At 49.6% G+C, this 13179-nt stretch overlaps 1 protein-coding gene across 5 annotated transcripts in view; it reads left to right on the top strand.

Moving 5' to 3' along the window:
- SIPA1L3 (signal induced proliferation associated 1 like 3) overlaps nucleotides 1-13179 on the top strand; it is a 1632279-nt gene that overhangs the window by 1530776 nt on the left and 88324 nt on the right. For all 5 annotated transcript variants that reach the window (XM_069644476.1, XM_069644475.1, XM_069644474.1 and 2 more), the window contains one exon: nucleotides 6138-6270. In XM_069644476.1, the coding sequence (XP_069500577.1) occupies nucleotides 6138-6270 (133 nt within the window). The remainder of the gene's footprint in view (nucleotides 1-6137; nucleotides 6271-13179) is intronic.

Here is a 13179-nt window from a genome sequence, read left to right as displayed (position 1 = left end):
AGTTAGGCAATAATAAATATTTTGGATGTATCAATGGGGACTGAGGAGTGGCACCTGTGGGCAGAGTCAGGGTAGCGCATGCTCCCAGGGTCGCACCACTGCATGCCTCTAAATTTAAATGGGAAGAAGGTTTTTCTGGTGAAAAAGGTTCCGTCTCCCGTCCCTAGGAAGGGATGCCCATACAGTATGGAGGAAAGGGGACTAAGGACTAAGAGTACGTTAGTCACTACGGTGAGTAACTTGTAATTTCTCCAGCATTGGCTCTTTCACCCTGTGGAAACAATCTAGGTGAATCCTAGCCTGGGTGCCACTCTACAGTTGGTACAAGAAGTGCCTTCCAAGACTCAGGTCTCACTTATTCCTTTCCTAGCATGCCCTTTTACTTCTCGCCCTGATCTATCCTTCTGATTCCACTCTCCTACTATCCTCCCTTTCTTCCTCCCACTCTCCATCTGTCTCTCTCACTTGCTCTTCTCCTCTGTCCCTCCAATGTTCTCCTTTTTACTCATGCTCTCTCCTATGACTCTCCCCTCTACGCACACAGCTACTCTTCTCCTCTCCACTGTATTCTCCTTCTCTTCCCTCTCCCTACTTCAACTCTCCCATCTCCACTACTACTGCTCTCCCATGTCCACTGTTACTACTCTCCCCTCTACACTACTAAAGCACACTTTACCCCTACCTATTGTGATGAATCAGAGGTGATTATCCCAAAGACCCTAGCCTGGGACACTTCTCATGTGGCCAGGGAAAGGTAGGCACTTCCTGACCCTGCGTGTGTTCTGCGGGAGGATCACATGGGAGGGTACTTGTGGGGGGAGGATTGGGAGAACCCGGTACATCTCTAATAATCCCACAGTTTTGATGGTCTATTGTAAAATTAAGACCTTTGATATAAAGAGGAACCAGAACATTGGTCCCATAATGCTCTAAGTACCGGGATGTGGAGGAGAGACTCAGAGGTGCAGAACTGCAGAGTGCAGTCTAGTGGTTGTAATGACCCACACCTGAGTGGGACATTTGAATATTTAAAACCCCTTCAGGTGAAATCGGTAACCGAAAGTGCAGAGGTTGCGCAACAGGAAGCAGTATTGCGACTGGCTGTTCCATGGGAGAGCAGTGCTTTTCCAAATTACAGCGCTATATGCCGATGGCGGCAAGCACTGCAATACACAAGGTGCACTGTAGACTCCCTGTCAGAAAGGCATGGGCCGAGGGAGTGCGACCAGAGCTGTCAAGCTCAGGAGCCGACAAGAAAAGAAGAGGTTACAGCGGCAGCAGGCCAGGTGGACGCACAGGGAGAGAATAATGAGTTGGCCTTCGTGTGACCCCGGGGACTTTGCTGTAAACTGCTCGCAAACATTTTGAATACCGAACTAATGAAAGAAAGCGAAAGTTGGATGATACCCATATTGAAAGAAAGGGGGAGGAGAATGTTTATAACTATCATTGTCAAAGTAAAGAGGGATCAATATTGAACCAAGATAAAAACCATCATTGCCAAAGTAAAAGGAAGGCAATATTTGAGCAAGACAAAAACCAGCAGTGCCTAAGACGGAGAAGGGCAATTATAGCAAAGAGACATAACCAGCAGTTAACTGGTGTGAAAGTAGGAAATAAAAAGTGGCAGGAGAGAAGCCCTCCTCATAGAAGGTATCAAGGAAGAGAGGAACATAACCTCCATTGCATGTGGCAAACAAATCAGTGGAATACACAGCGTCCAGGAGTATTGTATCCTCACAGAAGAATTTGTGAATTTCAATGTTGTTGAAAGTCAAAGACTTTTCCAAAGCTTGAAGCAAGCCTCACCACAGAGCATTTGTAGTAGTGTTAGGTTAATCCTAGCAGGCGAGTTTACCAGAAAAGGTATTCTTAGTTGTAGTCCGGGCAGGTTGGTGAGCCAGGAAGAAGAAATTGAAGTGCTGCATTGTGGTGGAAAGAAAGTGGCAAGGACACTACTGTGCTATGATGATCCATGGTAAAGCGAGACAGTACCATACGCCATTAGTTACACTGTTTCTCAGATTACACGATGGCTTGAATTTACAGATTGCTAGAGTATTTTGTTGCGACAATACACATAGCAGTAGCATTCTTATATTGACTCATTACCATTCTTACTAATTAATATTTGTTCTGTCACGTCATTCACCAGGTTATTTCCCCCAAATGGATCAACCCATATCACTTTATTCCAACAAATTAGACAAAATTACAGATTGGTTTAAAATTCATTAGGATTATTCATGCACTCCAAATATTGCACCCTTGGTGACATTTTCCCTTTCAACTGGTCTTCACCAATGTTAAGATTTTATCAATTGTCTTGCTGACAAGATAGCCTAAACATGGCTGAATATTTGTTATCGAGAGAAGAGGACACAACAAACCTTTTTGCACTGAGAGGACAAGACCTAATGACGTATGGTACTGTCCTACCAATCCTACCCAACACCAATTCCTTTTTCTCTGTCTACAAAAACAATAACTTGTATATACATGTAATGAATGTAATTGATAAAAAATAGGATTTATTCACATGTGTTCTGAAAGTGTATAACATTGAGCCCAGCTTTGAGAAAGGCCTAGGTGGCCGAAAGACGTGTTAAAACACATATGGGCATTTAACTAAATTTAAAAAATAAACTGCAAAATATGAGCAGGCACAGGTAGAAGGAGCAGAGGCTGGGTCCCTCCCACACCCCCACCTCTGTTGCTGGATTGGCTCTGGTGAAAACCATTGTATGATATGATATGATATGGCATTTGTAACGCGCCTATACACAAGTGTTTCGAGGCGCGACGAGGAAGGGAGGGGGGAACAAGGGGAGACAGACAATGATCCTACTGGGCCAGGTGTCATTCAGATCGCGCAAGTGCATGGGTAGGGGGGGACGGGAAAAGTGCAAGGGGGAAAGGGAGAAGGGAAAGTGCAGTACAGGGCTAGTAATGAACAAGATAAATAATAAGGGCCAGCTGGTGGCAAGTGCAAGATAAGTGCAGACAAGTGCTGGGAAGGGGGGCTATAGGGATATAGAGACAGTCCCGCAGTGCAGGGGTTGCCAGGAAGGCAGTGCAGGGGATAGTGGCTGGGCCAAGGACCGAGATTGGTGAGTGGCCCAGTTGCTGTTTCAGTACAGTTTCAGTGATTTAGCAGGGGAGAGGGAGAGAGAAAGCAGAAACAAAGAGGAAGGTTTTGAGGGGCTTCCGGAACCGGTGATGGTTCTCCTCAAGTTTCAGGGAGGCAGGAAGGCTGTTCCAGAGTGAGGCCCCTGCTGCGGAGAGAGATCTCCCCCCAACTCGTTGCTTGGAGAAGCGGCTGACCCCGAGGGAGTTGGAGGCGGAAGAGCGAAGTGCTTGAGAAGGAAGATATTTAGCAAGGGAGAGTTGAAGGTAATTTGGCCCCAGGCCCCAGAAGGCCTTGTAGACAATGCAGATGGTTTTGAACTTAATCCTCGCAGCCACAGGGAGCCAGTGTAGCGATTTCAGTCCTGGAGAGATACGGTCCCTGAGCTTGAGGCCAAGGACAAGTCCCGCAGTCCTGTTCTGGAAGAGTTGCAGAGGGCGGAGAGTAGAGGCAGGCAGATTTAGATAGAGGCTGTTACAGTAGTCCAGCTTCGAGAGAACCAGGGCTCTGGAGACAGTGAGCTTCTTGGGGAAGGAGAGGAAAGGAAGGATACCTCTGAGGAGGTGCAGCTGGTAGTGTGACTTATTAGAAACGTCAGAAATGTGAGGAGAGAAGGAGAGTGTGGGGTCGAAGATGACCCTGAGGTTTTTTTGCTTTGCAGGTAGGAGCAGGAAGAGGGCCAAGAGAGGCCGGCCAGAGAGCTGCAGGGAAGGAGGGAGTGGGTGCCGAGGAGTAGAATCTCGGTCTTACTGGCATTAAGGCAGAGGTCGTTGGCGGCACACCATTCCTGGATAGCAGAAAGACAGTCAGAGATGAGGGAAGGAGAAGAGGAGGTCGAGGGTAGCCTGAAAATGAGCTGGGTATCATCCGCATAGCACTGAAAGTTGGGGCAGAGAGCAGCGATGCGGTGGGCGAGAAGTGCCAGATACTGGTTGAACAGCCAGGGAGAGAGTTTGGAACCCTGGGGGACACCACAGGTAGAGAAAAAGATGTCAGACAGGAAAGACCCCAGTTGGACCTGGGAGGGTCGATTTGAGAGGAAAGAGGTCAGCCAAGCCAGAGCCTGACCAGTGATACCCAGGTTATCACGGAGACGGTTGAGCAGGATGGTATGGTTGACAGTATCAAAGGCAGGAGAGAGATCAAGCAAAATGAGAACACATGGAATGTTAGAGTCAAGGTTCGAGAGCAGGTCCTCACGGATGTTCAGGGGAGCAGTTTCCGTGCTTCTGGCAGCTCTGAAGCCAGACTGATGGTCATGAAGGCTACCAACAGATTCAGCATGGAGATTAAGCTGGGAGATGGCAAGTTTCTCCAGGAGCTTGCCCATGAAAGGAGTGATAGAGCTAGGGCGATAGTTAGCTGGGCAGGACGGGTCGGAAGAGGGTTTCTTAAGAAGGGGGTGCACAAGGGAGTGCTTGAGAGTGGATGGGAAGACTCCAGAGGCGAAGGAGTGATTGCAGAAGTCAGCAAGGGCAGGAGCCAAGGAGTCGATGTGGTCCTTAATAGTTTTGGAGGAGCAGGGGTGGACCTGTGTTGACGAGACTTTCATAGATCGGACTTGTCTCGAAACCTCATCAGCAGAAAAAAGGGGAAAGGCAGAGAAGGAGAGAGGAGGGGTGGCTGCAGAAGGGCCAGAGGATGGGCAGGGGATAGAGGGGGGGGGGGTGGTGGGAGGAGAGTGAGGACAAGATGTCCTGAGTTTTTTAAATTAAGTGAGAGGCCAGTGCCGTACAGAGGGCCTGGGGAGGGGGACAGGAGAGGTAGAGACTGCAGCAGGGTTGGCCAGCTCCTTGCAGATTTTAAAGAGTTCAGCCGAATTGTTAGATGCCGCAGTGATGCAGGCTTGGATAAGGGCTCTCGTCTTGGTGAGAACGGAGAGTCGGTATTGCCTTTGGAGCAGGCGACAGGCCAGTTTGTCAGAGGATGAACATGAAGCACGCCAAAGGCCTCCCACCCCAGGTAGAGTGGGCTCACAGTGGACTTCCGTTTGTACAGCGCTCCGTTGCTCCTCAGTTAGGTTCCCCCTTTGTCGATCTCATAAATATATATATTTTGTTAGCTCTGACGTCTGACCCTGAACACATATTTCTTGTTCCTGCCAGCTCACAGATTCTGGACTCCCCATAAGGCCAATAGAACCTGCATCTTATGAGCGTATTTTATAGCAGTTAAAGAATTATCCATGGACAGAAAGAGATTCAAAACTGCATAACTCTGTCCTTCAGCGGGGACAACTGGAATGTGCGGTTGTTGTGCCTAAGGAATCCTGATGTGGAATGGGGTGAACTTATCTTTGTTTCCTCAGGTGGCCACCGCTGTCCTGCAACCTGTGTCTCTCCATCTGCTCTGGCTGGAGCTAGGAGCAGGAAATCCGCTTATGGCAAAAAAGGCAGACCCTAACCATCAGCCTCTTTATTATTAGTGTTCCTTTTTCCAATCTCCTGAGACTTTCTGCATAGACCTCGTGCTTGCGCCTCTCGCTACTAGAACGTTTCCGGAGGGAAGCCAGGGAAACCAAAGTAAATAAGCCCTCTTTCCTTTCGTTGGACTGGAGAACAGGGTTGGTTTCAGTTAAAATGAATCTGAATAGAGCCATTCTTATTTTCCAGGGGCCCACGTGACCAGGCCATTATCCTGGCCTTGTAATGGGGTATAAAAGTCCCTATCAGTCAGGATCTGAAGGTCGAAAGAGAAATCCTGCAGCAGTTGTAAGCTTGAGGATGGTGGCAGTGGAGAGTCCCCCAATTTGTGTCCCCTCGGCCCTCAGCGCCAATATGAAACACTTGTTTAACTATGCTTATCTGTGTCTGCATCTTGTCAATCCTACTTTTGACAGTATACAAATACATATAAAAGCCCATGTACCAAGGCACTTTTGCAATTACTTGTTTCCAATCATTGTATTTTAGGCAAAGCCGTCCTTGTTGAGCTATGTGATTGAATAGCATGCCAGCAAGCTTCTTACATATATTGTTTTTAAAACAAAATAAACTGTTTTTCCTTGCAGTCCAGAGAACAGTTTCCCTCTTTTCTCTCAATGATCCGGTAATCAGTCCTGAAAACAGGCCCTTGCACAGTCCTCTCCAGACACAACTGAGCCTTGATCGACAAGCAACTCCTCGAACAACCCCAACAATGAGGTAAGGCACACATATGACACTGAAAACCTTCATAGGCACATGAACCTTCCTCTGTGGGAATACTAGTGCTTCTCTAAACCCCTTTCCTCCTGTTCCATTGCTATTTGTGGACTCATTTCATTAACCCTCTGCCTATGGCCTTGACTGTGTTCCTTTTGCAGTGCTAATATGGTCCTTCCTGCTGTGCCTCTATTCATAACACAAAGAGGCATTACATTCTCTATACAAAAGCCAAAACGCATATTAATGCTTGTTGGTCCTTTTGTTTGTCAGTAATGCAAAATTGGAATGTACTGTGATTGTCAAACCCCAAATTGAGATTTTGTGACTCTCTTCCAAAATTATGGGTAACTTTTTCAATATTGCATTGCCTGGCATTTTATTCCCTTCATTGACACACACAAAAGGTTACCAACCGGTGCTTCAAAGCTGGCAAGGAGTATTCTGCCCAGGCCACCCTTTGAGGAGGAGGTGTCCAAGGAAGTCCTAGAGGTGTACATTCCTGCTCAAGGCTGAATCTAGGATTGCCAGATTTTCTGTTTCTTCCTAAAATTCAGACTTCCTTTATATTCCCTTTACTCACAGCAATCCCATTGGAGCGATACATCTGCAGCATTGTTTTTCTTTTGTTTTGCGGAACCTGGTGAACCTGCCACCACACCTTCAATCACTTTTAAAACATTATTTCCATTTCCTTCAGTATGAAGCTTTATCGCACTGTCAAGTTGAAGAGGCTACAAAGCAGGTTTCAATGTCATCCACATTTAGCAGAACATTTTGCTGTGTCTGATGTAAAGAAATTGTTCTGCCACACACTGAATCTCATTCAGTAAACAAGCTTCGAAGGGAATGTGTCCTCCGACGTATTCCACATGTATGACAGTAATCACCACAGCTGTGCTGCTTCGGAAAATGTTCTGCGTCCTGTGTCGATGACGTCAATACGTCCCTTCGAGGACCTCCTTCGACGGCCGACGTCACCCGATGTTATATGTAGGACGCACGACGCCCGTAGCCTCAGTTCTGTTTTTTCCACAAACGTGTTCGCTTCGGAATCTCAGACGCGCCTCGGTTCTTCTACCTGTTGAATCGGTTCTTCATTCTTGGTTTGTGTATCAAATTATGTCTTCTTCTACCCCGAGGTCGGGCTTCAAGAAGTGCCGCGGCTGCGGTTCCAAGATGTCGCTTACGGACCCGCACGAAGTCTGCCTGTGGTGCCTCGGCGAGTACCACGCTACCGATGACTGCGACGAATGCCAGTCGTTAACGACGAAGGCCTTGCGGGAGCCAAAGAAGAAGCTTTCTTTAGGTAGTGTTTCCAAACCCTGTAAATCGAAATCCGCTGGGCTTTCGACTGACGATTCAAGGGCTGAAGTCCAGGGGGGTCTCGGTCCAGGAGTGGTTCCCACCATTCCTCTGCCTCTTCTAGGCACTCGCGGAAGCGCCATTACCGGTCGCCTTCTCCGTCCTCGTCTGAGGACTCCACCAGACGGCGGGTAGCTTGTCCCAACAAGCATTCATCTCCGGCGGAATGGGGTGGATTTCGTAAGGGGATGATGGCGATTTTTGAATTGCAGGGCTCCGTTCCATCTGCGCCTTCGAGAGAAGCCGGCAAGGAACGCGCTAGGGCCACCGCTCGCACGCCTTCAGGCGCGGGCGGTCGACGCGATCATCAGTAGTCAAGGTCCCGATCAGACAAAATGGATCGCTCTAGCCATGCCCACTCCAGAAGCTGGTCCTCGACGCCCTCGAGACCGTTGGAGCCTGTGAGGCCTTCTAAGAAGGCATCGACGCCATCGGCGCCGAGGTCGTTCAAGGACACGCTCGGGGTTTCGGCCTCAAAGCCGTTGTCGACGCCATCTGTGCCTCGTTCGATGCCGATTCCGTCGACACCCACGACGCCTTTTGAGGTGGCTTTATCGGAGGTGCCCCTGAGACCGGTGGAAACCCAGAGGAAGGCCATGCGTAAGTCAGTGAGGCCTGTGTTTGAGCCTTTTTCTGTACCCTCATCCAGGGAGTTATTCAGCCTTTGGATTACATCTCTGAGGTGGATGAAGGGTCAGATGAGGAGGGGTTTGTTCCTCCTTAGGTTCCTGCTGACCTGTTGTCTGGTCTTAGCCAATTGGAAGACCTTTGCCAATCTTTACATGACGCAAGTGGTCTTGATACCTCCCTGGAGGTTGAGTTTGGCAGGCCTGAGCCTGGTACACATGCTGACTCCTCGTACAGGCGGCTCATGTCGAGGATGACGGAGTATCTGGGGTGGTCTGCTCCACCTGTGGATTTTCTGCAGGATGACCTGACAGATAATCTTGACCAAGGTCCACCCACTGACCCAGTGTTGCCATTTCATATGGCTTTACAAAGAAGGGTGGCAGCGGCTTGGACTGCTCCGGAGAGTCTCCCCACAGTGAACAAGTCTTTGCCGAAAAAATACCGTCGAACCAGTGGCGACCCCTGCTACTTGTCCACGCACCCTACTCTGGAGAGTTTGGTGGTGCAGGCGACTACGGCCCCAGCGAAGCAGGCGTACAATCCCTCCTGATAGTGACGACAAACTCTTTGACGGTTGGGCGAAGAAGGTATTTTCTTCTTGGGGTATGGCTTTAAAAGCAGCCAACTCTGTTTGTACCCTTGCAAGATTCACTTACACTCTGTGGAATTGTGTATCTTTGGCGGCTGAACATATTCCCGAAGGGGAGGAACGGAAGGTTTTCTTGCCCTCGTTCAGGATGGCAAGGATGCCATGTGTGAATCCGTTCAGTCGGGTATGAACGTGGCAGACTGTGTCAGCCGGTCCATGGCGGCGAGCACCGTGATGCGCAGGTTTGCGTGGTTGTGGAAGTCGGGGTTTGCTCCTGATGTACAGTCCCAGCTTCTCAACATGCCCTTTGATGGTGACCATCTTTTTGGCAGCAAGGCTGACAAGAGCCTTGAGAGGTTGCAGACCTCCAAAGCTGCAACAAAGTCGTTAAGCGCTGCAGTACGTCAACCTCCACCTTTTCGTCCTAGGGGACAGCAATGGAGGGGGGGGGCCTCCTTTCGATATTACTCTTCCTTTGGTAGATTGAGGGGAGATGCCAGTCAAAGGGGCCAACGTAGGAGTACCAGAGATGGAAAACAAGGTACTCGAGGTGCCAAAGCCACTCGGGCAGTTGCCTCTTTGCCCTCAGCCACTGCCGCAGCCGCTTCCTCTCAGTCATGAGGCCATGTCCCATGTTTCGCTGGTTGGGGGAAGGCTGGCACAGCATCTTGTAGAATGGCGTGCCATTACTTCAGATGTGTGGGTTCTGGAGATCATAGCCCACGGCTACGCTCTTCGTTTCCGGCAGAGGCCTCACGACAATCCACCGGGGAAGCTCTCTTTGAAGAGTCCGCATCCGCTCCTTGCGCAGGAAATCAAATCCCTGCTGGAGAATGGCGCCATGGAACTGGTGCCTGTCGCGGAGAGGAACAAGGGATGGTATTTCCCATATTTTTTTATCCCAAAAAAAGACGGGGGATTGAGACCCATCATGGACTTGCGTGGTTTGAACAAGCTCCTCAGGAAGGACAAGTTCAAGATGGTTACTCTCTCTCAAGTCCTCCAGGCCCTTCAACTTCAGGACTGGTTGGTGTCTCTCGACCTCAAGGATGCTTAGTTTCATGTGCCGATTCATCCCAAGCACAAGAAGTACCCGAGGTTCGCGGTTGGTGACTCGCATTTTCAATTTCGGGTCCTGCCGTTCGGATTGACCTCCACCCAGAGGGTTTAAACCAAGCTAAGGGTGGAGGTGGGAGCGTATCTCAGGAAAGGGGGATTCAGGTCTACGATTACCTGGACGATTGGTTGATCAGGGCGCGCTCTCCTGAGCAAGTCCTGGATCATCCATCAGTCACCTGCCACTCCCTTCACAGGCTGGGCTTCTCCTTCAACTTAAAGAAGTCCCACTTGACACCAACCCAGCGGCTCCAGTACATTGGAGCAGTGCTCGACACGTCCCTGGGGCTGTGTTCGCCTCCCCAGGTTAGGGCTCATCACTTTCTGCAGATGGTGCACAAGTTTCAACATGCCCAGAGTCTCCCGTTCGAGTTCTTGAGGTTGCTCGGCCTCATGTCATCCTGCATTCTACTGGTGCCAGAGGCCAGGTTGTGGATGAGATCTCTGCAATGGGCTCTCAAGATGCAGTGGTCGCAGTCCTCCGACAGGATGTTGGATCCCGTTCAGGTGCCGCCCTCAATCGCCCAGGATCTTCTGTGGTGGGCCGTTGAAGGCAATCTGATGAAGGGGGCTCCATTTCGGCTACCCTGGCCAGAGGTAACGATCGTGACAGACGCATCCCTCACGGGATGGGAAGCTCATGTCAACGAGTTGACAGTCAGCAGTCGTTGGTCTCGGTCGGAGTCCAGACTCCATATCAATCTGTTGGAGCTGAGGGCCGTCAGACTAGCCCTGAAGGCTTTTCTGCCGTCTGTGCGGGGAAAGAATGTCCTGATTCTGATGGACAATACAGTGGCCATGCACTACCTCAACAAAAAGGGAAGGTGGGGGGCAGGGTCTCTCCCACTGTGCAGAGAGGCGATGCAGCTCTGGTTCTGGGCCATCCAGCAGGAAATTTCGATCTCGGCAGTTCATCTTGCCGGAGACGAAAACGCAGCAGCGGATGCTCTGAGCAGGCAGAGCATGGTCTCTCACGAGTGGGAGCTGGCTCAGGAAGTTCTCTAGTAGATCTTCGCCCTTTGGGCGACGCCACAAGTGGATCTCTTCGCCACCAGTGTCAACCCGAAGTGCGAAAGATTCTGCTCGTGGCAATGTCCTCCAAGAGGATCCTTAGGGGACGCATTCGTAGTGGAGTGGTCCTTCCCACTGCTGTACGCGTTTCCTCCAGTCCCCGTCATTCCGCAAGTGTTGCAGAGGTTGCGGAGGTTCGGTTCCCGAATGATCCTCATTGCTCCGGCATGGGCCAGGAGAGCGTGGTACCCGGACCTTGTCGACATGTCCATCTGCCCTCCACGCCGTCTTCCCTACCGAGACGATCTGCTCTCACGGGAGGGTTCTCCATCCAGAGGTCAAGTCTCTCAGCCTTCATGCTCGGTATCTGAAAGTTAGAGGTATAAGGATTGGGACCTCCCTGAAGACGTGATGGAGGTATTGCTTTCGGCCAGACGGCCCGCAACAAAGTCCTTGTACCGTTGCCATTGGAGAAAGTTCTGCGACTGGTGCAGGGTACAGAATGTGGATCCTTTTTCATGTGCCATTCCTGTGGTTCTGTCTTTTTTGCTTTCATTAGCCCACAAGGGCCTGCAAGTGGGTACCATTAAGGGGTACCTGGCGGCGCTGTCCATATTTAAGCATTCGTCTGAGGAGTGTTCTTATTTTAAGATCCCTTTGATTTCTCAATTTCTGAAAGGGCTAACTCATGTGTTTCCACCGTCGCCTTTCCAGGTGCCGGGATGGGATTTGAATTTGGTTTTAAAGTTCCTCATGGGAGCTCGGTTTGAGCCCTTACATTCTTGTCCATTGAGACTGTTAACCTTTAAAACTGTATTTTTAGTTGCGGTTACTTCCGCACGCAGAGTGAGTGAGTTGCAGGCACTTTCCGCCAAACCATCCTTCACTGTGTTCCATAAGGACCGGGTTGTCCTTAGGGTTCGTCCTTCTTTTCTTCCGAAGGTTGTGTTGGAATTTCATTTGAGCCAGAAGTTAGTTCTTCCGGCGTTCTATCCTCCTCCGCATCCTGGTAAGGAAGAGGAGAGGCTCCATAGGTTGGATCTTAGGAGAGCTTTGAGTTTCTACATCTCACGCATGTCCCGGGTTAGAGTGGATGATCAGCTCTTTGTTGGATACGCTGGAAGGCGTTTAGGTCAAGCTGGTTCTAAGCAGAATTTGTCCCGTTGGATCATCTTGTCAATCTCTGAATGCTACCGTCTGGCGGGTAAGGACCCTCCGGTAGGCTTACGGGCCCATTCTACTAGGGGTGCGGCTGCCTCTACTGCTCTGCAGAGGGGTGTTCCCATTCGTAATATCTGTGAAGCAGCCATATGGGCCTCTGTCCATACCTTTGTAAGACACTGCTCCCTGGATTCTATCCATGGGCAAGATTTAGCCTTTGGTAAGGTGGTCCTCTATTCTGCAATTTGATTGGGCATTCCAAAATATCTAAATTCTTTTCCCACCTCCATACGTTGGTACTGCTTTGGGAGTCTGTCATAGATGTAGAATATGTTGGAGGACGCAATCCCTTCGAAGAACAAGTTACTTCCTTACCTGGTAACGTTCTTTCGATGGGATGTTCCTCCGACGTATTCCACATCGACCCTCCCAGCCTGTCCCTCTACAGCATTTCTTATGCGATTGCAGCTTTCGTCTCCGCAAGGCTTTCTGTAGTTATACTGGCAGAAGATTGGTGCCACACGTTCTGGGAAAAAACTACAACTGAGGCTACGGGCGTCGTGCATCCTACATATAACATCGGGTGATGTCAGCCGTCGAAGGAGGTCCTCAAAGGGGCGTATCGACTCAGGACGCAGACGGCGAAAATCTTCCAAAGCAGCACAGCTGTGGTGATTACTGTCATAGATGTGGAATACGTCGGAGGAACATACCATCGAAAGAACGTTACCAGGTAAGGAAGTAACTTGTTCTTCTCGGAAATGAAAAGGCCAAGATAACCACACTCCATTGACCACAGAAACGTTGTGTTTTATAGTTTTTCAAAATGAAGATGCATGTTTTTCTTTCCAGTTCTAGAAAGATCAGGGCGTTTCTCTAATTAATGGTGGGAAAATTAATCTTTCTAGTTAAGCAGTCAATTTTGGTTTTGGGTATACAAGGAAAGTGTAGCATTGGTGCCAGATCGGTCAAAAAGAGTGAGCTCAAGTATCGTTTTACACATTCACTACTGGGTTATGAATCCTATTCTTTTCAAG

Source organism: Ambystoma mexicanum, chromosome 2p (genome assembly GCF_040938575.1).
Source record: "Ambystoma mexicanum isolate Mex_15411 chromosome 2p, UKY_AmexF1_1, whole genome shotgun sequence".
NCBI classification, from domain to species: domain Eukaryota; kingdom Metazoa; phylum Chordata; class Amphibia; order Caudata; family Ambystomatidae; genus Ambystoma; species Ambystoma mexicanum.
The sequence above is the reverse complement of the archived record's forward strand: the minus strand, read 5'-3'. Positions and strand labels throughout refer to the sequence as shown.